The 25277-nt window shown below is 50.1% G+C and overlaps 1 protein-coding gene across 2 annotated transcripts in view; it reads left to right on the top strand.

Annotated features, from left to right (window-relative positions):
• The window catches only part of LOC138582748 (stress-70 protein, mitochondrial), a 1916616-nt gene that overhangs the window by 316796 nt on the left and 1574543 nt on the right, over positions 1-25277 (top strand). For both annotated transcript variants that reach the window (XM_069654348.1, XM_069654347.1), the window contains one exon: positions 12202-12326. In XM_069654348.1, coding sequence (XP_069510449.1) covers positions 12202-12326 — 125 coding nt within the window. The remainder of the gene's footprint in view (positions 1-12201; positions 12327-25277) is intronic.

The following is a 25277-nucleotide window of genomic DNA, read 5'->3' as shown; positions in this document are numbered from 1 at the left end:
AGAGAGGAGTTTATCAATGCAAAATCTATTCATTATCACAATAGCCCTTATATATCTTGTAAAACTTAAATCAAAAGAAAAAGTAAAACCTCCCTTTGCCTGCAAGAATTGGAATCTTAAAAAAACAAAAAAACTATGAGATTGCTCATCTGATTAAAATGGGACTGCATGAATCTGAACACCAAAACATAAAACGGAAGATTATTAACAAATACTATAATAACATAAAAAACTATAGAATACACCTTCATCATACAACGAACCAAACAATGATAGGAGCACTGTGTGCAAACGATAGGAGATCTACTTGGGCTCTGCTAAGGGGTAATGAGCACTCAAGAATGACTGAGCAAATTTCCAGCATAAGTGCTGAACTATGGACGCAATACTACAAGGACAAGTTTGCATTACCAGAAAGATTTTCAACTTTAACGTCTAAGTTCAATCAATTCTCAGTTAAGAAACTCAAAGGTTGGTCCATAGAAGACATCACATGGGCTCTAACAAAGCTCAATAAATCAAGAGCACCGGGTCCTGATTGAATTCCGCCATGTGTTAAAAGAAAACATGCAATTATGGGCACCGATGCTAAAACTTCAATTCTCCAGCATGGGGTCTGGCATGGATTCACATGCTCATGAATATTCCCCGTCGTCAGGCTGGGAATCCTCGGTAAAGAAAAAATCAGTATCAGTTTCGTTTCTGATCTGTCTTTCTTAGTAGTAACCAATCACTGATCTCTGGGTCATACTGCCCCCAGCCAATGACTGCCCTCTCCCTAAACCCCACCTCTGGCAGCCATCCTCAGATTTTTACCGCACGCTCAAGTGTTGGGAGGCCTCGTGTTTAGCTCTCGAGTTTTTTTACTGCGTTTTCACGCTTTTTCAGGAGAATTTCTTATTTTTTCGGTTTAATGGAGCCTTAAGCTCCACCGTTTCTACTTCCGATAACGGGGACCCGTTTCGGAATTCTTCTACGCCCCTAAAGGGTGAAGTTTTCGTTGAGTTTACACTTCTTGGAGGATTCCGGAAGATCTGCGGCCTACCTCAACGGACATGGCCCAGGACAAGGGGAGCTCGACGCCCGGATACAAGCTGTTCAGGAACTGCCCTGGATGCAGATTATATAACGTTTTCAAGGAGGATGAGCATTTGCGATGTCTCTACTGCCTCCATGGGAACAAGACGCACGTGGAGAAGGACTGTGTGTTCTGCAAGAACCTTTCGGAACGGACCAAACAAGATCATCGTTCCTGTCTCGCCACCTGGCTGGAGAAGGGCACAGCAAGTGAGAAGGCGAAGAAGAAGTCTGAGCGGGCTTCTAAGTCCTTTGAGGGCGCCCCGGCGACGGGGGCCCAACAGAAGGCCAAGCACCGCGAGTCCGCGGGCTCCAGGAGCGCCGAAAGGTCGGGCTCTTCAGTTGCCAAGCAGGGCCTTACCTCCCCGGCACGTTTGACCACGAGCCAGTGCTCTGGTTCGGGGAAGAGGAAGTCCGAGAACCTGGGTAGGCCACTGGAGTGGACCTGGTCGATCTCGAAGGGGGAGCGAGGCGCTGACCCTCCCCCCAAGGCGAAGGCCCAGGATGCACCTAAGGTGGTGAGGGCTTTGATCCACCCGGCTAAGGCCTCTACCGAATTGGTCGCTTCGACCCTGGAGGAGCCGGCTGAGACTACGCCAGGGAAACGGCCTCTGGGCCCAGAGTATCCCTGCCGCCGCGCAGGGAATCCTCTTTCCAGCCCATCGCTAAGACCCCTGTGAAGCCCCCGGCTGAAAAAGAGGGCGGAGGGCCGGCGGCCATTACAGACTCGGAATCAGCCTCTGAGGAGGAACTGGTGGAGACCGAGAAGGGCCTCAACGAAAGGTCCATAGGCCTCAACAAGAGGTTCATAAACCTCAACGAGAGGTTCGAGAAGGTTCGATCCCAGGGGACAGTCCCTGCTGACGTGATCAAAAATAGCGACGATGACGACGAACAGGGCCCAGTGGAGCGGCCATCCCATCCGTCGCAGCCATTGCCCGAGCCCCAGGATAGCTTGGCGGCCAATTTGTTGGCAATCCAATCCTTATGTACCGAGATAAGGACGAGATTACCACGCACCCCGACGGAGGAGCCAGAACCAGGCCCGTTGGGAAGCCCTCCGAACAAGCGGAGGAGAGTCCACCCCGCTCTGCCCTTCGTGCCTGTGAGACCGGTGGACCCCTCATCCCCCTCATCCCCCTCGCCGGGAGAGGATACGGCGACGGATACGGCGACGGGGACGGACGATGACGGAGGCGATGACACAGCGGACATCCCGTCGTCACCCCCCCCACGGGCGTCCCCAGCCGACGAGGTTGGCTCTTTCCACGCCATAATAACCAGGGCATCCGAGCTCTTCCAGCTCTGCCCTGAAGAACAGAAAAAGGAGGGGTTTCTGTACCAACGACGAGAGGCTAAGAGGAAGACGGTCCTCGCGGGGCCTTTACTCGACGACATCTGGGACGAGTGGCTTGCTGTCCTCAAGAACCCTGCCACGACACCCGCCAAGAGGGACAGGTACGAGAAGAAGTACCGAGTCCCTGATGCCGCCCCCTTGTGCCTCAGGGCCCAGCCCACGCCGGACTCAGTCGTCTCGGCAGCGGCTAAGAAGAAGGCAGCGGGTGCGGCGGCTTCAACTTCCACTTCCCTGCCGGACAGCGAGGGCAAGAAGTTGGACTCTATGGGACGACGAGTCATCTCGTCGGCGGCGACGACGATTAAGGCGGCCAATGCCTTAGCGATCGTGGCCCGCTACGACAGGGAGCTCTGGTTCAAGATAGCTCCCCTGCTAGATTTCCTGCCTGATGACAAAAGGGCGGAGGCCCTAGAAATTCCGCAGGAGGGCAAGGTGGCGTCGGATCACGCCATACTGGTGGCGACGGACATTGCCGATACCGGATTTCGCCAACTGGGCAACGGAGTTTGCCTCCGACGACGAGGATGGCTAAAGGCGACAGACTTTCGCCAGGACATCCAGACCAGAGTGTTGGACATGCCGTTCGACGGCAACAACCTCTTTGGTAAGGCTGTGGATGAGTCTCTACAGGCCATCAAGACTGACTCGGAGACGGCCTGGGCCCTTGGGGTGCTTCAGCAGCGACGGCCCTTTCGGAGCCCCGGAGGCAGACAGGGTGCCTCCAAAGGATCCAGCGGTGGCTCCTCCACTTACCGCCAGGCGGCCCGCTCCTCTTCCCAGGAGGCCTACAGAGGTCGCGGCAAGCAAGGGGGTTCCCGCCGTCGTCGCCAAGGAGGCCAAGGCAGCAAGGCCGCTTCCAAGCAAGACTGACCCGGCCGGGTTGTCGGGCCCCCACCGAAGCACCCCGGTGGGAGGCCGGCTGACGAAGTTCGTCAGAGTGTGGGAGTCTATCTCCACCGATCGTTGGGTGTTGGACACCCTGGCCTACGGGCACTCACTGGAATTCCTAAAGAAGTGCCCTCGCATTCCTCCCGTGGCCAGGAAGGAGAATCGCGTCCCTCAACTGCTGTTGGAAGTAAAGGTGATGCTCAAGAAAGGTGCCATTGAGCTCGTCCCCAGGAGGCTCCAGGGCTCCGGAGTGTACTCAAGGTACTTCCTCGTCAGAAAGAAGACAGGCGGTTGGCGCCCCATCCGGGACCTGCGGCGGTTAAACAAATACATCAAGGTGCAGAAATTCAGGATGGTCACCCTCCAGCACGTGCTGGGACAGCTGGAGGAAGGCGACTTCCTTTCGTTGTTGGACCTGGAGGATGCTTACTTCCACATCCCCATTCTAAAAAGGCACAGGAAGTTCCTCAGGTTCATGGTTCAGGGACGCCACTACCAATTCAGAGCCCTACCGTTCGGATTAAAGTCGGCACCCAGGGTTTTCACCAAGTGCCTGGCACCTGTGGCGGCGCGACCCCTACCTGGACGACTGGCTAATCCGGGCAAGGTCAGGGGAACTCGCCGTCGATCATACCGCGAGGACCGTCCGGTTGCTCACGGAGCTGTGGTTCGCCATCAGCTACCCCAAATCCCACCTGGTTCCATCCCAAGTAGCACTGTTTTTGGGGGCGAAGCTCGATACAGTGGAGCAATTGGCCTCCCCTTCAGAGGAGAGGACCAAGACCATCCTGGGCAAGGTGCGGCGCCTGTTAGCCACGGACGTGGCCAGGGTGAGGTCCATCAAGTACCTTCTCGGGATGATGTCCTCATGCAACTACCTTGTGCCCCTTTGCAGACTTCGGATGCGTCCGCTACAGGAGTTCCTCTACGCCCGCTGGTTTCAGGCGAGGGGCTGCTTCGAGGACAGGATCCCCCTCGACGAGGAGTTCCGTCGGGCGATCCTATGGTGGGGCATCGGGCTCACCTCACGACGGGCACGGACTTTCAAACCCCTTTGGCTCCCGGAGGAGAGGTCTCTTCACATCAACATCTTGGAGCTCCGAGCGGTGTTCTGGGCGCTCAAGTCGTTCCTCCCGTCCCTCAAGGACAAAGTGGTGAGGATCTTCACCGACAACACCACTACATACGGAAGCAGGGGAGCATCAGATCCCCAGCCCTATCCAAGGAGGCCCAGGATCTGTGGCACTGGGCCGTCGCCCAGGGGATGTTTCTGGTTCCCTTCCACCTGGCAGGAATAAAAAACACCATCGCCGACTCACTCATCAGGGAGCTGCGCTCGTGCCACGAGTGGGAACTGCGCCAGGATCAAGTGGATCGACTCTTCCAACAATGGGTTAAACCCCAGATCGACCTGTTCGCGACGGCGACGAACTCCAAGTGCCAGAGGTTCGCCAGCAGGTTCCCACAGCCGAGGAGCATGGGCGATGCTTTCTCGTTCCCTTGGGACGGCCGGTTTCTATGCGCGTCCCCTCCATTGCCGTTGGTGCTCCGCCTCATCAACCAGCTCAAGAAGTCCAGGTGCAGGATGATCCTCGTCGCACCGGCGTGGCCGAGGCAGGTCTGGTTCCCAGACCTTCTTGACTTGTCAACGTCCCCGCCAATCAGGCTGCCGGCGGACGCGGATCTTCTCTCCAGAGAAGAAGGCGCCATTCTCCACCACGACCCACAGTCGCTGAATTTGCAGGCCTGGATCCTGCAGCACTAGAGTTTGGAGGGTACGATATCCCGGCTGATTGCAGAGAGGTTCTTGCAAAGGCCAGGGCGTCCTCAACTCTCAAGTGTTACGGTCATAAATGGAAGAGGTTCTCTGTCTGGTGCTGTGCACAGAAGATTAACCCTCTGCGAATTACAGCCCCTCAAGTGCTGCCGTACCTGCTGTAGCTGGCCAAGGCTGGACTGGCTCACGCCTCCATAAAAATACATCTGGCTGCCATCTCCCGATATACCAAGACGACTGGACGGGCGTCCTTGTGGTCCCATCGCCTGGTGAAGGAATTTATGAAGGGACTATTCCAATCATTCCCGCAGGTGAAGGCTCCTGCCCCGGCGTGGGAGCTTAATGTGGTGCTGACCAGGCTCATGGGGGCCCCATTCGAGCCTATGCATTCGGCGCCTTTGAAGTTCCTGTCATGGAAGACAGCGTTCCTTGTGGCCATCACCTCTGCACGACGAGTCGGAGAGATTCAGGCCCTATCTTGCAAGCCTCATACTTGACTTTTCATGACACCAGGGTGGTGCTGAGGACGCACCCCTCCTTCATGCCCAAGGTGCCGTCAGACTTCCACCTCAACGAGCCCTTGGTGTTACCAGTTTTCTTTCCGTCGCCTTCGACGCCGGCCGAGAGGACTCGCTGGATGTAGCTAGAGCGCTGAAGTTCTACGTGGACCGCACGAAGAGTTTTCGGAAGACGTCACAACTGTTTGTGAACTTTGGGTCTGTGAATCAAGGGAAGGCTCTCTCGAAGACTTCCATCTCCAGATGGCTCCCGGCTGCATCATGCATTGTCGCCGGTTGGCAAACCGACCGCTGCCCGGCCGTCCGAGAGCCCATTCGACCAGAGCGATCGCTGCTACCACGGCGTTCCTGTCTGGTGTGCCCCTGCTGGACATCTGCAGGGCTGCTACGTGGAGGTCGACGCACTCCTTCACAAGATTCTACTGCGTCGATCGGGACTCCAGGGAGGAGTCCAGGGTCGACCAAGCAGTGCTGCGTAACCTGTTCGCTTAAGGTGAGCCTGGTGAGGAGGTAAGAGATGCTTAATGTTGAGTTGTTGTGTTGCTTAATGTTGAGCCGTTGCCACCTCCCGTGGTTGTGCATGTGTATACTGCTATGTATTCTTTTATTCATGAGCATGTGAATCCATGCCAGACCCCATGCTGGAGAAGGAACAAGTTACTTACCTGTAACTGTTGTTCTCCAGCATGGGTCTGGCATGGATTCACATGCGAACCCTCCCACCTACCCCTCTGCGGCTCTTCACTTGGTCATACTGCCACTTGGCGTGCTACCAAATCTGAGGATGGCTGCCAGAGGCGGGGCTTAGGGAGAGGGCAGTCATTGGCTGGGGGCAGTATGATCCAGAGATCAGTGATTGGTTACTACTAAGAAAGACAGATCAGAAACTAAACTGATACTGATTTTTTCTTTACTGAGGATTCCCAGCCTGACGACGGGGAATATTCATGAGCATGTGAATCCATGCCAGACCCATGCTGGAGAACAACAGTTACAGGTAAGTAACTTGTTCCTTTGATGAGATTATAATCTCATCCAATGTCCCACCTTAATGGCTGCAATCGATTATAGTTCTTATTCACAAGAAAGGCGCTAGATCGAACCCGGGAAACTTTCGTCCCATCGCCTTGATTGATGCGAGTGCAAAAACCTTCGCTATCCTATTATTGCAGCAGTTAAATGAGAATATAAGACATCAAGCTATCCTCTCTCCTTTTCAAATAGGATTTCGTGCCAGGATGGGAACGGCTCTGAATGCAACCTTTCTGGCTCATCTAATTGCCCAAACTAAAATTCCAAACTCGGGCGCCCTATACATGGCATCTGTTGATTTATCAGCAGCATTTGACTGTGTAATAAGAAATCTACTTTGGGAAAAACTTGAGGAAAAAGGTATACCACATGACCTTATTGTATTGTTGGCCAAACTACATCAAGGCACATCATATCTAGTCCGCATTAATGAGTCTGGTTCAACAACGGTCCCGATTCCAACAGAGGTGTGGGTTAAGCAGGGCTGCAACTTGGCGGTGACCCTGTTTAACCTTTACCTCTCAGACATTGAACAAATATGGAAAACTGAAATAACTTACCGAGCGAAACTCAGACATTTGTGAATTCAATGGATCGCTTTTGCTGATGATGTGCTAATATTTGATCGAACTCCCTATGGCCTACAAAAAAAGCTTGCAATATTTGCAGACTTCTTATACAAACACAATCTAACTTGTAATGTAGAGAAATCAAGTATTTTCATATTGCAAAACATGAAAAGGAAAATATCGACTATGCAGTGGTCAATAATTCAATACCCATGCCCATCAATGTGAACATGAGATACTTGGGCTATGATGTTCTGGCCTTTGCAAGAACCTCTCTGCAATCAGCCGGGATATCGTACCTTCCCACAAAGAAAACATGGTACTCAAATCTAAATACGAAAAAAGCTGTTCTGATTACACAGATGCGGATGGTATTTATGAAGTTCTGTAAATTCTCTATAGAACCACTATTGCAATTTTACATGCTGAAAGTCGAAGCTATTCTACTATATGGGCTTGACTTATACTTGTGCAATATAGACTCAATTTTAGATCAAATACAAGGGCAAATATGGAAAGCTGTATTAAGGTTACCAAATGCATTACCAAACTGTGTGTTAAGACAGGAGTTGGGTAATTCATCCTTATCGGCTACATTCCACTGGCGACAACTGACGAACTATGGCAAGATGCTATTCCCACCCCAACAATCGCTTTATGAGGAGTTCTCAATAATGATTAAAAATCGAGCACCAAAGTCATTGCTTGTTTTCTCAAACCTTATGATCAAGATCTTAGATGAATGTGGATTAAAATCACTAGATCTTGAATTTCGGTCTGCTACTGTAAAGAAACGACTATATGAGTATGACTGGTCAATTACATTGACAGGCATGCATACAAAAAAACTATATGTGGAAGCAGCAAAATTTGCCACATCGAGAACTCAGCGAAAAGCCTATTTGATAAAATTCCCGGCCAAGGAATACCGAGATTTGTACTTGAGATTCAAGCTCAATCAATTGGATACTTTTGAGAAAACAAACAACTGGAACAAACATGACTTGCATGACACAAACAAAGACACCATGGTGCAGATTTTGTGTAGGAAATAGCTGCATAGAAAATTTAAAACATCTAACCATCTATTGCACATACTTTGAAGCTCTGAGATATTCTCTTATTGGTCCGGAAGTGTTGGAGATGACTCAGGAAGCGAGGGAATGGTGTTGGAAGAAGTTCATGTGGGGATACTCACTCAAAGTTGTTATATCACTATGCATGTTCCTTGAGAATTTGGTTCTGGAACTACATATCAAGGAACTATAATACTAAAGGTGTATGCTTTTCTATGTAATGATAAGATCATGTTTATTTGTTTTAAGACCATGTATAATTATTCTCTTTGAGTATGAAATCTAAATAGAAGTTTGTGTACTCAATAATGAAATTTTAATTTTTCTTTTTGTAACTGTTTTCTTAAGATGTTGTAAAAAAGTTTGTTAATCAAACTAATAAACAACTTTTATATTAAAAAAAAAATTGGTTTAGAGTCTCACTCCCTCCCCACTCTCTCCCTCTCTGTTTCATTATGTTAAGAGACTTAAACAAATTCCTCAGGAAGGACACGTTCAAGATGGTCAGCCTTTGTCAGATTGTTCAGGCCCTCCAGCTTCATGACTGGATGGTATCATTGGACCTTCAGGATGCTTACTTTCATGTGCCAATCCATCACAAGCACTCACTGTACCTGAGGTTCGCCGTTGGCGGTTCTCATTATCAGTTTTGAGTTCTGTAATTTGGGCTGACCCCCGCTCTGAAGGTTTTCACCAAGTTGATGGCAGTGGTGGCAGCTAATCTCAGGAGAGGGGGGATTCTAGTTTACCCCTACCTGGACTATTGGCTGATCAGGGCCAGGTCCCCCAAACAGGCCCTGGAACATCTCACCTACACTTGTCATTCTCTCCACGGACTGGGATTCTCCCTCAACTTCAAGAAGTCCCACATGATAACATTGCAAAGGCTCCATTTCATTGGAGCAGTCCTGGATGCATCCATGGGAAAAGCCTCGCCTCCAGAAGTGAGGGCTCAAGACATTCTGCACATGGTCATCAAATTCCAAAGTGTCCTAAGTCTCACGGCCTTTGACTTTCTGAGGTTGCTCAGCCTCATTCATGGCATCCTGCATTTTTCTGGTGCCAGAGGTGCCCCTGAGAATAAGATCTCTGCAATGGGCTCTCAAGACTCAATCGTCTCAATTCTCAGGCACGATGTCAGATCTCCTTCAGGTTCCAAGAAGAGTCATACAGGATCCCCTATGGAGGGCCTGCGAGGACAACATTCTGAAGGGAAAACCTTTTTGGCAGCTATGGCTGGAGATATAAGTAGTAACGGGGAGACCACCAGGAGGCGCAGGAAAGATGGAAGCCTGAGCGCTAGCCTCTTCGAGAACCCACAGACAATGGCGGTTTCCTAGCGCTCTACCCAGCCCGCGAGCAACCTAAACATGCCGTTTTGCTGAAAGGAGGTCAGAATGGGCTATTCTACGGGTGTTGTCATGTGTCTGCTTGCCTTTGATGAACCCCGACTGGTCGGGGTCCACTAGCTGTGTTAGTAAGTGCTCTATTCTATTTGCCAAAATCTTGGAGTAGATTTTCGCATCAGTGTAAATTAGCGCTATTGGTCTAAACGAACCGCACACAGTGGGATCTTTCTCTGGCTTGGGGAGAAGAACCACTTTCGCTTCTTCCATAGTGGGAGATAGCCCTTACCCATCCCCAAAGTGGTTAAAAAGGGTTGTTAAGCCAGGAGCTAACTGGTCTTTGAGGGTTTTGTAGATCTCCGTTGTAAAGCTGCAGGACCTGGGGCTTTATTGTTTGGTAATGAAATGATAGCTTTCTTTACCTCGTCAAATGTGATGGGTTTCTCCAGATCCACCCTCTCCTCGGGTATTAGTTTGGGTACGTTCCAGGCCCTCAGATATTCCTTTTGGACCCTAGAGGAAGGGTCACCTATATTGTATAGGGTGGAGTAGAAGCCTGCGAATTCCCTCGTAATCTCCAGTGTATCAGAGCATTCGCCCCCTCCTGCTTTTTTTTTGTTTTAGAATAGTGCTCTCCTTTTATTTATTTCTTGGCATTCTAGCCATTAGTTTATCGGCTTTGTTTGCTTTCACATAGTACCTTTGTCTGAGGTGGCCAAGCGAACGCTCCGCACGTCTGGTCTGCATGGTACATGGTCTCTAGTTGGCCCCTAATTGCCCTATAGTCTCTTCTGATTTCACTGCTCATCCCCAAAGCCATTTTAAGCATCACCGTCTTCAATTTGGATTCTAGCTCCTCTTCGAAGCATCTAAGCTCACTATCTCTCCTGGCCTTGATCACTATTAATGTCCCTCTTAATGTAGCTTTGAAGGCACCCCAGACTGTGCAGGAATTGATGTCAGGGCTTTCGGTATTTTGGAAAAATTCCTATGTTTCCTCCCCTAGTTTCTCTCTCAGCTGATCGTCCCTAAAAATACATGCTGGGAATCGACACCTCCAAAGTCCTGCCCCCCTCCTTCTGATCTTTAATGTGATAGGAGCGTGATCTGACAGTTTATTGCCCCCACCTTGATTACTGCTATTTGCCCCGCTAGGATGCGTGAAACCCACATATAGTCTATTCTCAAGGCAGTTTTGTGCATGTGGAAGTAGAATGTGTATCCCTTCGTGTCCCTGCTTTTCTCTCTCCATGCATCCACAAGTGCCAGGTGCTCAAATTTCCCTTTAAGCTCCTTCAAGGGTTTGTTGTGAGGAGCCAAACGGGGATGCCCCCTCTAACCGCTCCTCTATGCACTCCACCTAGAAGCGCCACTAAATAAAATGAGATACAAAGGAAATGGAAGGTATCCTGTTGGCAAGAAGGAACACAAAGTCACAGCATTTGCTGGTATGTTGCTAACAGTAACGAATCCGGAGACATCCCTTAGAGCCATAGATGAGACACTAGCCCTCTTCGCAGAGGTAGCAGGCCTGAAAGTAAATAGAAGCAAATCAGAGATCCTGAACCTCCCAATCTCACAGGATAGAGAAAAGTTACTGAAGGGGGCGTTCCCATACACCTGGGCATCTAATCGCATCAAATATCTGGGAGCGAGAGTCATCAGAAGAATAGATCAGCTTTTTGCAGATAACTACCCTCCTCTACTGGCTACCATTAAGAATTTGTTAGCTTCCTGGGGCCTACTGTCGATATCATGGATGGGAAGAGTCAATGTTCTGAAAATGTCCATATTGCCAAAGCTTTTATACACTTTCATGGCCCTCTCTATAAGAATCCCCATGTCACACTTCAAAGCCATTCGAAGTATCACCAATAAATTAATTTGGGCTCACAAAAAACCTAGAATATGCGTCCTGCCCCGGTGGTGACAATCCGGGGAGATTCCCCAAAGCGGCGTTGGGGGCAGATGCCACTGCTTCCCCTGACTTCCCTCTGAGGGATTATCGCGGCGTTCTTCCACTCCTCCTTGCGACTGCCTTTCTGCTGCTGGGAGTTGTTCGCTCCACGTGGGGGTGTGCAGTAAGGTCTGATGAGCCCCGCTCTGTATGGGAGATGGGGCCGGGAGTCCGCTCATCTCTCGGACGCAGCCTATGCATGCCCGGCTGTGGTGGTTCTCTGACACTGGTCCTGTTGCCCGTTAGTTGGGTGAAGTGGATTTGGCAGGCTTTTGCTAGATCCTCGTACTTGGATAGGCTATCTCTCGATAGCTTTGGTTTCTATGCACTGATTTTCTTGCGTTTTGAGTCCTCTGGATCCCGTTCGGTTGCGCTTTTAGTTTTCTTCCTTTTGTGTGTTTTGTCAGTTAGTTGTTTCAGGCATAATTTACTTCATATGCGCATGATTCAAATTAAACAAAAATTTTACATTTGGTGTTAAATGTTCAGCATCTAATGAATGGAAAGATATATTCAGGCATACAATACATATAACACGTTATCGTTAATGTGAACAATGTGGACTCTAGAGACAACTAATGCTTATTATATTCTTCCCTTACAGAAAGAATGTTCCCTTCAAAATTGTTCGTGCCTCTAATGGTGATGCTTGGGTGGAAGCACATGGAAAAATGTATTCACCAAGTCAGATCGGTGCCTTTGTACTTGTTAAAATGAAAGAGACTGCCGGTAGGTGGCCGAAGTACATTTATGTGTTAAAGTTTGACCTGGGCTAGAATATTTTCTTAATTAAATATGCTATACTACAAACAAACATTTTGTTAGCCTTTCTAGGGGTGCATATAATATACGTGCATCAAAAATGGTGAATGGCTAACAATCACTGGATGTTTGGGTATAACGTTTTTTTTGTTTTGTTGTAGATGCAATATTGGTTTAATGTTGATTGGTTTGACTAACAAGATTGAGGAGAGAGCTCCTTAAGAGAAGCGCTTTTAGGTTTGTCATTGGTCCTGAGAGATCAGGGTCTAGGTGCAGCTTGACGGAAAGGGGCGTACATATTTACGGTTAGGTGTTTATCACAGAAAATAGTTACTTTTTCAATTGGTACAGCAATTTAGGTGTTTTATTATTACTAGGTTATTTATTGACTTCTCCAGCATTGGATCTTTCATGGATTCACATGCTTAGAATATTCCCCGTCGCCAGACTGGGAACTCTCGGTACACTTATAAAGCTGTTTTTCCATAGGAAAACTTTGACACTTTCGTGTCCTAGCCAAATTGTTTTTGGGGCTGCGCACGCCTGCCCCAATAGGACGTGGTAGTATAAATGCCCCACCCCGCGGCTCCCCTTCAGATTTCAACCGTCTTCCAATGTGGGGGGATCACCTCGCGTCATCTACTCTTTGGTCAAGATTGTTCGTTCTTGTTTTTTCCTGATGTCGGGAAAAGCTCTGTTCCGCTCATGCACTACGTGCGGTCTGAAGAAGGTATACAAGGGGGACGGACATATGGACTGCATTTATTGTCTACACCCTAACCACTCGGCAGACAAGTGCATCATATGTAAGGGCTTCTCCCAAAAGACTCTTAAAGACCGGAGTCGGCGGTTGGTGGCCTGGTTGAGTGATGGGGCTGGTGCGTACCCACCTTCGGAGGTAGGCTCCGCTTGCAGCGTGGCCTCTGCTTCAAAATCCTCATGGGTCCCCCGCCGTTCGGCATCGGCTGAACCCCTGGTGAAGAAACCACGCCCGACGGAAAAAGGGTCGTCGGGAAGCCATTCCGCAAGGGAGTCTTCCCTGAAGAAAGCCTCATCATCTTCATCATCGAAGAAGGAAAAGGAAAAGTCTAAATCCTCCTCAGGTGATCACCATAGATCATCCTCGAGTCGAGAGTCTGAGAAACACAGGTCAAGTTCAAAGAAGGCGGGAACGCCTCATGGAACTGCGCAGGCATCACCGTCGTCGACGGCAGGCCGATCGTCGACTCCCTCACTGCCGATGACGCAGCCGGCTTCGTCTATGGTTATGCTGCAGGTGGTGGCTACGACGACGGCTGGCCCAACTTTAGCCTCGTCGACGGAGATCCCGCAGGAGGCCTGGCAGCCGGAGGTATTCGACCCGGTTTTACCGGAATCTTTGCTGCAGCAAGAGGTGGCCTTGTCGGTGTCCTCTGGGGAAGAGGAGTGTGAGAGGATAGCTGGGCCTGCAGAGCTCAGATTGCAAGGAGTTAGCCTTTCCAGCGGAACTAATATTCCAGTCCCAACCCCTCTACTTAACCCGCAGTCGATTCTATCTCTGGAAGTTCTCTCCACATTACAGACCTTGTTAAAGAAACTGGACGAGAGATTACCTCAGGGGGCAACTCCGACCAAATCGATCGTCGACGAACCTGGCCCTTCCCGTCAACCAACTCCGACGATGTCGACGACTGTACCAGCAGGCCATTAAGAGGGAGAGCTGCTGGACTCAGACTCTGACGTAAGGTCCTTATCGAATGTGTGGATATCCCCCTCTAGGGATCCAACCTGGGAGTCAGAGGCAGAACTTGAAGCCCCAAGGAGCCCAGCTCAGCCGTCTCCCCCGGACGACATTGGGTCGTTCCATGCCATGATGAGCAAGGCGTGTACCGAATTCGGATTGGCGCAGGAGGAGGAGAAAAAAGACTGTTTTCTATACGACCACATGGGAAAGAGAAGGAGGTCGGTGTTCTCGGTACCCATCGTGGATCATGTGTGGCAGCAGGGTTTACAGACAATGCGTCATCCTTTCTCGGAGCCCGCAATAAAAGGTAGACTGGAGAAGAAATTTATGGCTCCAGAATCACCCCCAAATGCCTATCCTCCCAACCAGCCCCGGACTCGGTGGTGTCAGCGGCGGCGGCGAGAAAAGCAAGGGCCCAGCACAAGTGCACGACTTCCCCGGAGAACGAGGCCAGGAGGCAAGATGCCTTTGGAAAAAAGGTGTTGTCAGTAGGTGCAACGACAGTGAAGGTGGCCAACTCTCTGGCTATAATGGCCAGGTATGATAGAGAAATGTGGCACCGGTTGGCACCAATTCTAGAGCATCTCCTAGAAGAACATAGGAAAGCGGCGATGTTACTCGTCCGACAGGGTGAAGAAGCCTCAAATCATTCCATAAACATTGCAGTGGACCTCGCAGAATCAGGATTCAAGCAAGTCAACAACGCAGTGGTTCTACGAAGGCAAGCGTGGCTTAAATGCACCAACTTTAGTCCTGAAGTGCAATACAAGGTGCTGGATATGCCCTTTGAAGGAGACCTTCTGTTCGGAGAAAAGGTGGATGAGGCACTAAAGGGGATGAAGGAGGACTCTGATACGGCGCGTTCATTGGGCGCGCCCTCCAAAGCGGAAGGAATTTCCGTTCTTTTCGGCCCTTTAGGGGAGCATCAGGGAACTCCAGATTCTCAGCTTCGAGAGACAGATCCTTCAATAGACCGGCGTACCCCACGCAGGGCTACAGACGAGCTTCTCAAGCGGCAAAGCGGCGTAGGGATTACCAGACCTCCAGGAAGAGGACAGGCTCCTCGTCGACGAGAGATAAGCAAGCCAAAGACCAACAATGACGGGCACCAGAGCGTCCTGGGAGGCACGGTATCGCATTGTGTCGACGAATGGGAGCAAATAACCATGGATCAGTGGGTGCTGGACACTGTAAGATTTGGACATTCACTGCAATTCAAAAGCAACCCTCCGCATGTTCCACCAGCGTTCTTAGCTCAACCCCATCTGACCGTGTTGCAGCAGGAAGTAGTGCTTATGCTACAAAAATGGGCTCTAGAACTAGTTCCTGCATCACAGAGGGGTCAGGGGGTTTATTCCCGGTACTTCGTAGTGAAAAAACCAAACGGAAAATGGCGTCCCATTCTCGACCTTCGCGACCTCAACAAGGCGTTGAAAAGCCTAGAATTCAAGATGCTCACACTCCAGGAAGTGATCCGATCCGTCTAAGAGGGGGATTTTCTGGCGTCTCTGGGCCTTCAAGACGCATACTTCCACATACCAATGCGTCGACGACGCAGAAAGTTCCTAAGGTTTGTGGTAGGACGTACTCACTACGAGTTCACATTGCTTCCTTTTGGGCTAAAGTGCTCTCCCAGGACGTTCACCAAATGTTTGGCTCCAGTTGCAGCTTGGCTGAGAAAGCAAGGCCATCACGTGTACCCGTATCTCGACGACTGGTTGGTGAGGGGATGCTCACCGGTAGAAACTCAAACAAGCTTGCAAGCCACCATGCAACTTTTACGACGGCTGGGATTTGCAGTAAACTTCGAGAAGTCTTACTTGACTCAGTCGACAAGCTTGGTGTTCTTAGGTGCGCAATTCGAAACCCAGTCAGGGTTGGTGAAACCATCCGTTGACAGAATCCACAAACTCATCCAGCTAGCAAGTCAATGGAGGATCGATGCCAGAGTATCAGTGAGAAAATATATGTCAGTTCTGGGCGCTATGGCGTCTTGCATTCCTCTGGTGAACTATTGCCGCCTTTTCATAAGGCCAATTCAAGAGTTCCTGGCGGACCGGTGGACCCAGACCCAAGGACTCTGGTCGGACAAACTGGTCGTCGACGACGAGGGTCTCCTGCGAGCCCTTCGGTGGTGGCAGAGTTTTCAGAACCTATCCAGGGGTGTACCCCTGCAGGAACCGGAGTTTTGCGTGACGATGGTCACGGACGCGTCCCTAACGGGCTGGGGAGCACATATGGACACTCTCCAAACACAAGGTCGGTGGTCTCCGAAGGAATCGCTCCTGCATATCAGCGTTCTGGAGTTGAGGGCAGTACGCTGGGCCCTGAGATCTTTCCTCCCACACACAAAAGGATCGGTAGTGAGGATAATAACAGACAACGCAACAGCAATGTTTTATCTGAGAAAACAGGGAGCCACGTGGTCCAGAACCCTTTCCACCGAGGCTCAGAAAGTATGGTAATGGGCTCTGAAACACGATATAACCATCGTAGCTCACCACCTCCCTGGAATAAGGAACGACCAAGCGGACTCCTTCAGCAGGAAAATGGACCAAATACACAAATGGGAAATAGACAATCTTCAGTTATTGAACGTCTTCAAGAGGTGGGGACGACCGTCTCTGGACCTCTTTGCAACCAAGGAGAACAAGAAATGCAAACTGTATGCCAGCAGGTGGCCACAGAGGGGCTTGCTGGGGGAAGCGTTTTCCTTCCCGTGGACGGACAAGTTTCTCTACGCCTTCCCCCCGTTTCCCCTCGTACGGAGAACCCTGCAATGGATTTGCAGGTACAAGTGTCGAGTCATCCTGGTGGCTCTGTGTTGGCCGAGGCATCCGTGGTTTTCCGACCTCCTTCAACTGTCAATAGACAAGCCGATTACATTTCGGAGGCATCCGTGGTTTTCCGACCTCCTTCAACTGTCAATAGACAAGCCGATTACATTTCGGAAAACTCCAAACCTCCTGTCCAGAACAAAGGGACAGTGTGGCACCACAACCCGGACAGTCTCAATCTCACAGCTTGGCTCCTGACTTTTCGGAGTTCGGTACCCTAAGTATTTCGTCAGATTGTCGAAGAATCCTGCAGGCCGCGCGGGCCCCTTCCACGAACACGTCGTACGCAGGCAAGTGGAAGAGATTTTGTGCGTGGTGTCAAACTCAGCCGGGATTGCAACCCTTAAATGTAACTTCGGAGCAGCTTCTCCCATATCTGCCCCATTTGGCAAACAGCGGATTGTCTTTTTCGTCAATAAAGGTACACCTAGCGGCCATCTCGAGGTTCACAAGGAGGAGGCAGTCGTCTCCCTTGTTTAGCGACAGACTCACAAAACATTTCATGAGGGGTCTATTCCGTACATTCCCTCCGATTAAACGCTTTCCACCGACTTGGAGTCTTAACTTGGTGTTAGCGGGGCTAATGAAAGCGCCCTTTGAGCCGATGGCTTCCTCGTCTATCAAGTTCTTATCGTGGAAGCTGGCTTTTCTAATAGCTGTTACGTCAGCTAGGCGGCTCTCGGAGATACAAGCGTTGGTCATAGATCCACCGTACTTGAGATTCTTTAAGGAGAAAGTGGTACTGTCGACTAATCCTTGTTTTATTCCAAAGGTTCCTACAGTCTTTCATGAACAATTGTTCTACCTACTTTTTTCGCAAATCCCTCATCGCCTGCGGAGAAAGCCCTCCATACTTTGGACGTGAAGAGAGCTCTGAAATTCTACCTTCATCGTTCTCAACAATTCAGGACTACGCAGCAGCTGTTTGTGGCTTATGGCCCGTCGACGAGAGGTAAGGCAATCTCAAAACAAGGACTGGCCAGATGGGTCTCGTCGACAATTACATTTTGTCACTCCAAGTCGGGAAAACTGCTAGAAGGACGTCCAAGGGCTCATTCCACAAGGTCAACCTCGTCCTCGGCGGCACTGTGGGCAGGGATTCTGCTAACAGACATTTGCCAAGCAGCGTCCTGGTCGGTGCCGCACACGTTTACCCGCCATTACTGCCTTGAAAGACAACATGCGGATGATGTGCAGATGGGCAGAGCAGTCTTATGCCATATGTTTCAGTAAGGTAAGCCCCTTCCAACGGGAACAAATGTACATATATATGTGTGTGTGTGTGTGTGTATATATATATATATATGTATGTATTAATGCTTCCTTATATATGTGTACATATGGGTAGAGATGTTGTGCGCATATGGTAATTATGTCGGCTATTGTGGTGGCCGTTCTATGAATTGGCCATATATATATATATATATATATATATATATACATATAATTTTAGAAAAGTGTGTGCTAATAATAAGGTTGACTGCTGCATTCACACCGCCATATCAGAGTTTACTGCTGTGCAATCTATTCTAAGCATGTGAATCCATGAAAGATCCAATGCTGGCGAAGGGAATAGTTTCTTACCTGTAACTCCATTTCTCCAGCATTGGTATCTTTCATGGATTCACATGCGCCCGCCGGCCTCCCCTGAATGCACTGTACAGGCTGCATTTCCCCCCAGGTTCGCTGGAGGGGTTGAAATCTGAAGGGGAGCCGCGGGGGCGAGGCATTTATACCACCACGTCCTATTGGGGCAGGCATGCGCAGCCCCAAAAACGACGTGGATAGGACACAAAAGTGTCGAAGTTTTCCTATGGAAAAACGGCTTTATAAGTGTACCGAGAGTTCCCAGTCTGGAGACTGGAAATATTCTAAGCATGTGAATCCATGAAAGATACCAATGCTGGAGAAATGGAGTTACAGGTAAGAAACTATTCCCTTCTATCCTCGCTTCGGGAAGCAAAGGAGCGCTTTACAGTCATATGAGAAAGCACACAGTGAGGAAAGCAGAGATACCAGGGAGCTGGGAGCTAAGAAGGGGAGGAGGCGAGGGCCGGCAGTTAGGCAGCAATGGATCTACAAGCAACCAGAGAAGGAAACAAAGGGCGGGGACCAGATCACCCAATCTCGGTTTTACGTTGTTAGTGCAGGATGTGTGGACCTATTTGTTAGGGAGGAGTCATTCCTTGAAGAGGAGGGTCTCCAGTTCCTTTCTGAAATGTAGAAGTCTAGGGTCGGAAGGGTGGGTGCTGCCGGCTGCAGGGAGGTATTTTTCCAGGTTGACTCATTGTGGTGAATGCCAATTATAGGTTAGACAAGGTAGTCTTAAATACAGAGAATGCTACAATGAGATGGCAGCTATGGCAAAGTCCCAAACTGCGACTCTGGCAAGGGTCCTTACTGATTTTTGTGTTTTTCCACAGTGGTTACTAGACTTTTCCAATGTGAGTCCTAATATATTTTGTCCTATGTGTACTCTTGTTTCACTGGCTGGTGGTTTCCAGGTGGTTGGTGGCAGATTACATAATTGCAGTGGGGTACAGGTGATACCCCAGAGTAACTCTACCAATCGCCCTGTTGAAATACAGTACTGGGTGGCAGATTCACTAAATGTAGTGGGGTACAGGTAACACCCTGGATAAGAATAATGACAATGCTTGAATATGGCAGCCCCAAATGGCAGAGCTGCTACCAGTTAGAACTGGTGCAGAGTTTTCTACTCCGTTCCATGTCTCCCAGAGAGAAGGTTCACTCCATTACTTTGTTCAATGCTGAGATAAGTCTGTGGAGCAAGGAGGAGATGCTTCGTCTAAATGAATTTTCAAAAGCTCTTCTGGATTTTGCAGCACATCCAAGACCAGGTGCAACTAAATGCCTGCTTGTTTCCATGAACACAAGAGGCTCTCTGCCAGGCAAGGATCCTGTGTCTGTGCCTTGTTTCCTTGACTCAGTGGAACAAACAGACACAACTGCTCTTACTACTTCATGACCACTGAGAGCCTACTGTGTGAAACCCTGAACAAAATCCGACAATGAGAAGACGATATTGCGACAGGAGTACACCAGTAATTGGACAGATCTACAGGTCTGGGTTTACTACACAATTGAGGTTATACTGTTACTAGTTATGTTCAAAGTGAATACAACTGGGATGGTACTTCGGCTATTTGTAGACCCATCACTGGAATGGCTGCATGCTTTGAACTGCATGGGCAACCATATACTTGCCAGTGGCAGCCAACGCCTCTACTATTAGGAATCTTCTTTTGTGACTCTCGTACTTCCTGCAGATACAAAGCAGTTGCCCTCTAGTAAATTGAGACCTTCAGAGGGCTGTCAACAGACTCTCCAACTCCTCCTCCACAAGATGTTCCAGATACGCAGGATTCGGACGAGGATGAGGATCCGGACACGCCATCCTCAGCCAGGGCCTTCCATGAATGTCTTGCTGGCCTGGCGGAGTACCTGGGCCTCCCCCAACCCGAGGTCGAACAGCTGGAAGAGGGGGTTCTGGCTGAAGTCCTAACGAGACGCCCCTCTGCCAACACAGGGATTCCACTGCAAACCGATGTAGTCTCCCTGGCCAAGAAGGGTTGGCTCAAGCCCCACTCGGTCCAGCAGGTCAACCGATGCCTGGACGCCAAGAACAGGCAGATGGAGGGGGATACACTCTTGCTCTCGACCCATCCTCAGGCACACTTCTCGGTGATCGCTACGGCATCACTATATTCCAAGCCTCAGTCATCCTCAGCCTCCTCCTCTGCAGCGTTGCTTGGCAAGGAGAAGATGATCTTGGAGGCATACGGCAACTCCTCCTTGCACCTGCGTCAGGCCAACCAAGATGCCATGCTGGCTGCCGCCAACCAACGGTTATGGTGGGAAATTGCGGCCTTCCTCCTGGAACTCCCCACCCAATACCAATCATGCTTTAAGGCACGGGGCTAGTGGAAGCCAAGCTCGTGGCGCATGACCTCATGGAATCCACAGTGGCACATATCGATACCTCAGGACGTGCCATCTGCATTGGCATGGATATGAGGAGAACAGCCTGGCTCCAGGCAACGAAATTCAACCCTGATGTCCAGGAGCGTATTCTAGATCTACCGTTCGAGTGGGGGACCTCTTCCACTCCTCTACGGATGAAGAGCTGGACAAGAAGAACAGCAGCTCACAAACAGCAAAGTCTTTATCCATTCTTACAAAGACCACGCCCAAATCGTACACCCAATCTCAGCAGCGCTCGGAAAAGGGTCATACATATGGAGGGTTCTGCGGCTTCCAGGAATGCAAATCCAGGCAGCCGGACCGCTCGCCGTCTCAGAACCGGCGCAAACATCAGAAAAGGGGGGGGTCCCAGTCCTCATCCTCAGCGTCAGCCTCCGGGGGAAAGAAGGCATGACACGCCCCTTCTGGTCCACGTGTCTCCAGAGGGGGGCAAGCTTGCTCTCCATGCACAATTCTGGCACCAGAATTTCGCGGACCCCTGGATCCTCTCAGTAGTATCCACAGGGTACCACCTTCCTATCCCAGCCTCTCCTCCCTCCTCCCTCCTCCTCTCCACTCCCACAGGTTGGGACAGCAACTCTTTTGGCAGAGATCCGGTTGCTCGTAGAGAGCCAGGCAGTGGCGGAAGTCCCAGCCTCCCAGCGAGGCTTTGGCTTCTACTCCACGATTTTCACCATTCAGAAGAACCAGGCGGGCCTGAGAGTTGTGCTGGACCTTTCCACCCTCAACCTCTCCCTACCCCTGCAAAAATTCAAGATGGTTACACCAGCTTTTATAGCGGAGACAATCGACAAGGGGGACTGGATGTGCTCCCTGGACCTGAAGGACGCGTACCTATACATCCCGATTTGGCAGCCCCATCGTTCTTTCCTACGGTTCAGGATCATGGGCTACCATTTCTAATACAAAGTCCTTCCATTTGGCCTCAACTCGGCTTTACTAGACTCATGAACGCTGTGGCGGCCCTCCTTAGAGCGCAGAGCCTCTACATCTATCCATACATCGACGACTGACTCGTCAGGGCTACATCTCCGGAAGCGGTTCGCCACTCTTCCCATGCCCTTATGAACACACTGTACAACCTGGGCTTCTCGCTCAACCTCAAGAAGTCACAGCTGTATCCTACGTAGACTCTGACATTCCTGGGACTCATTTGGGATACGTGATCCGAGAGGGCTTTCCCGTCGGAAGACAAAATCCCAGACATCAAGAGGGCCACCGCCCACTTCCTCAGCAGAGAAGGGACCTCAGCATGGTGGTATCAACATCTCCTGGCTATACTGGCGGGCGGGTCTGTTAGCCGTGCCGCACACGCGACAAAGGATGAGAAGGATTCAGCTGCACTTCGCGGCCTCATGGAATCCGGAGCGGGGCTCGCAATCCGAGATGATCAACATTCCTCCATCTCCCCACCCGGATCTAACTTGGTGGTCCATGGATTGCAACCTACGGATGGGCAAACCCTTAAAGCCCCCCTCTCCGCAGACCACCATCACCACGGACTCCTCGTTTGAGGGCTGGGGAGCCAACCTGGACGATCTCTCGGTCCATGGCACCTGGACTCGACAGGAGCAGGAATACCACATAAATTGGTTGGAGCTGACGCCATCTGGCTAGCACTCAGAGCATTCCTACCACTTCTCAAGGGAAAGGTTGTCCTCATCCAGACAGACAACTTGACCAGCATGTACTACGTCAACAAGCAGGGAGGCACCAGATCCCCTCCTCTGTCAAGAGGATCTCTTTGCCACCTAGAACAACAAGAAGTGTTCCCCAGTTCGCATCCTGGCAGGGTCAGGGCCCCGGCGGCTCTCTGGGCGACGCATTTCACCTCCAGTGGACCGGCAGGAAAGGCTACGCCTTTCCGCCTACTCCCCTGATCCACAGGGTAATTTGCAAGATCAAGGAGTCTCACCGACTCATCATTCTGATAGCTCCATGATGGCCGGCCAGGCCATGGTTTTCGGAACTACTCAGCCTCTGGGAGGAGGCCCCGATACACTTTCTGATGGGCCCAGCACATCTTCTGGCACAGCAGGGGGGCAGAATCATCCACCTGCGCCAGGGAAACTAGCCCTCACAGCGTGGTATCTGAGCAGGTAATGCTTCGTCACCTTAGCCTCTCACAGGCTAATCTGGAAATCATACAGGGCGCCAGGAGCAAAGCCACCAGGGCCCAGTACAAGAGCAAATGGACCAGATTCTGCCACCTTGGCCTGTACTTTGGGTAACGTGCTTTCTTTTTTGGAGCACCTCGCTAATTCGGGCGTACAGGTGGACACCTGCCGCACAGACCTTGCAGCCATTGGGGCTTACAGGAACTCAAAGGAAGGCATTTTTTCCTCCTCTAACCCAATAGTCAAGAAACATCTGACACGTCTCGCTAGGCTCTACCCGCCCATCAAGAGACTGCACCCTGTGTGGGACCTTAACATAGTCTTGCGTGCCCTAGTGCACAAACCATTCGAGCCAATGGCGTCCGTGGACATTAGGCTGGTGACCATCAAGACGGCCTTACTAGTCGGTCTTACCTCTGCTCGCAGAGTCAGCGAGATCCAGGCGCTGTCGTCTCTGAACCACATTCCACCTTTCACAATGACAAGGTACTCATGCGGACGCAACCGGCATTTCTGCCCAAGGTTCCATCTGCATTTAACTTGGACGAAGAAATAGTCCTTCCTACGTTCTTTCCTGATCCCAAGGACGAAGCACAGAGAGTGCTGCACTGCTTGGATGTCGGGTGTGCCCTAAATTTCTACTTGGACAGGACCAAAGGCTTCCGCAAGTCGGACGCTCTGTTTGTCACTTTCGGAGGCTCGAGGCCAGGCTATCAGGCCTCTAAGGCCTCCATATCCCGCTGGATATTCTCTGCCATCAAGGAAGAGTACGAGGGCCAGCACAAGCCGCTCCCGGCCAACATGCATGTCCACGCAGTTGGGGCCAAGGCAACGGCCATCGCATTCCAGCGCCATGTCCCTTGACAAGTCATAAGCAGGGCAGACACTTGGGCCTCTCCCTCAGCTTTCTGCAAGCATTACTGTTTGGATGCCGACTCTAGATCTGACGCAGCTTTCGGACAGGCGGATCTCAGGAACCTATTTGCAAGTTCCTCACTGTAGTGACTAACGTACTCTTAGTCCATATCCCCCTTTCCTCCATACATCCCAGCAACCTCCCCCCTAATAATACTGGTGTCATTAGGCAATGTTAAATCTATTGTCGACACGTCAATGGGGACTGAGGTGTGGCACCGGAGGGCGGAGTCAGGGCTACGCATGCTCCCTGCGCCGCACCCCCGCACACCTCTAAATTTAAACAGGAAGAAGGTTTTTTCTGGTGAAAAAGGTTCTGTCTCACGTCCCTTGGAAGGGGTACCCATACAGTATGGAGGAAAGGGGACTATGGACTAAGAGTACCTTAGTCATTACAGTGAGTAACTTATAATTTCTTTTCCTTTGATTTCCTTGGGCCCCTGCGGGTATCAACCCAAACAGACCTATCTTGGAAGAGCAATCAAACTGGCTCCCCAATTGCAATTATGGACGCAGACTTCAAGATGTTTGCTGCACTATTGCTAGAACATATCGAGGTCTGGTGTTTAGAAAACATGATCTGGATTTTCGACAGTTTGGTTTCAGGAGACAGATGGGGACCGATTGTGGAGGTTTGTTAATGTGTAGTTTGCAGGAGATGGCTTGGGAAACTAATGCTTGCCCTATCTATGTAGCATCTGTGGATCTATCGATGGCTTTTAATAGAGTGGATAGATGCAAATTAGGGCAAAACCTTGATGTTCTAGGTATTCCAGGAGGACTCCTTATGCTGATTCACGAATACAGGTGAGGGTCAGCAGAGTAGGGTGCTTTTCTAGACAAATAATAACATCTAATGGACTGCGACAGGGATGCATGTTGGCCCAACTTTATATAATCTCTACGTGGCTGACGTGGGCAGGGCATTAGCTGAAGCTCCTTTTCTCCCTCCTAAGATTGGAGGTCTGAGAATGGCATGGATTGCATATGCGGACAACTTTGTTTTAATTGATCATACTCCAGTTGGGCTGCAAAAAATGATTAATACATTCAATCATTATACAACACTTAATGACCTGAAAATTAACCTAGCAAAAACAGAAATGACCAATTCTCCAAATCTAAACCTTCAAATAAATATTTGTCTGGAAAGTATGTGGTTCCAGGATCTCAATTAAATCTAATATGATATATTTGGGATACCTGATTATAGCAAACCCATTGAAGGCTTTTTATAGAAACTATTTGAGGAATAAAGCTAATAAATTAGCAGCCCATTTGAGACATGTGGATAGAAGATTCGTTAAGTTCTCAATTACGC

The sequence above is a fragment of the Ambystoma mexicanum genome, chromosome 3q (assembly GCF_040938575.1).
Source record: "Ambystoma mexicanum isolate Mex_15411 chromosome 3q, UKY_AmexF1_1, whole genome shotgun sequence".
In the NCBI taxonomy this organism is placed as follows: Eukaryota; Metazoa; Chordata; class Amphibia; order Caudata; family Ambystomatidae; genus Ambystoma; species Ambystoma mexicanum.
The sequence above is the reverse complement of the archived record's forward strand: the minus strand, read 5'-3'. Positions and strand labels throughout refer to the sequence as shown.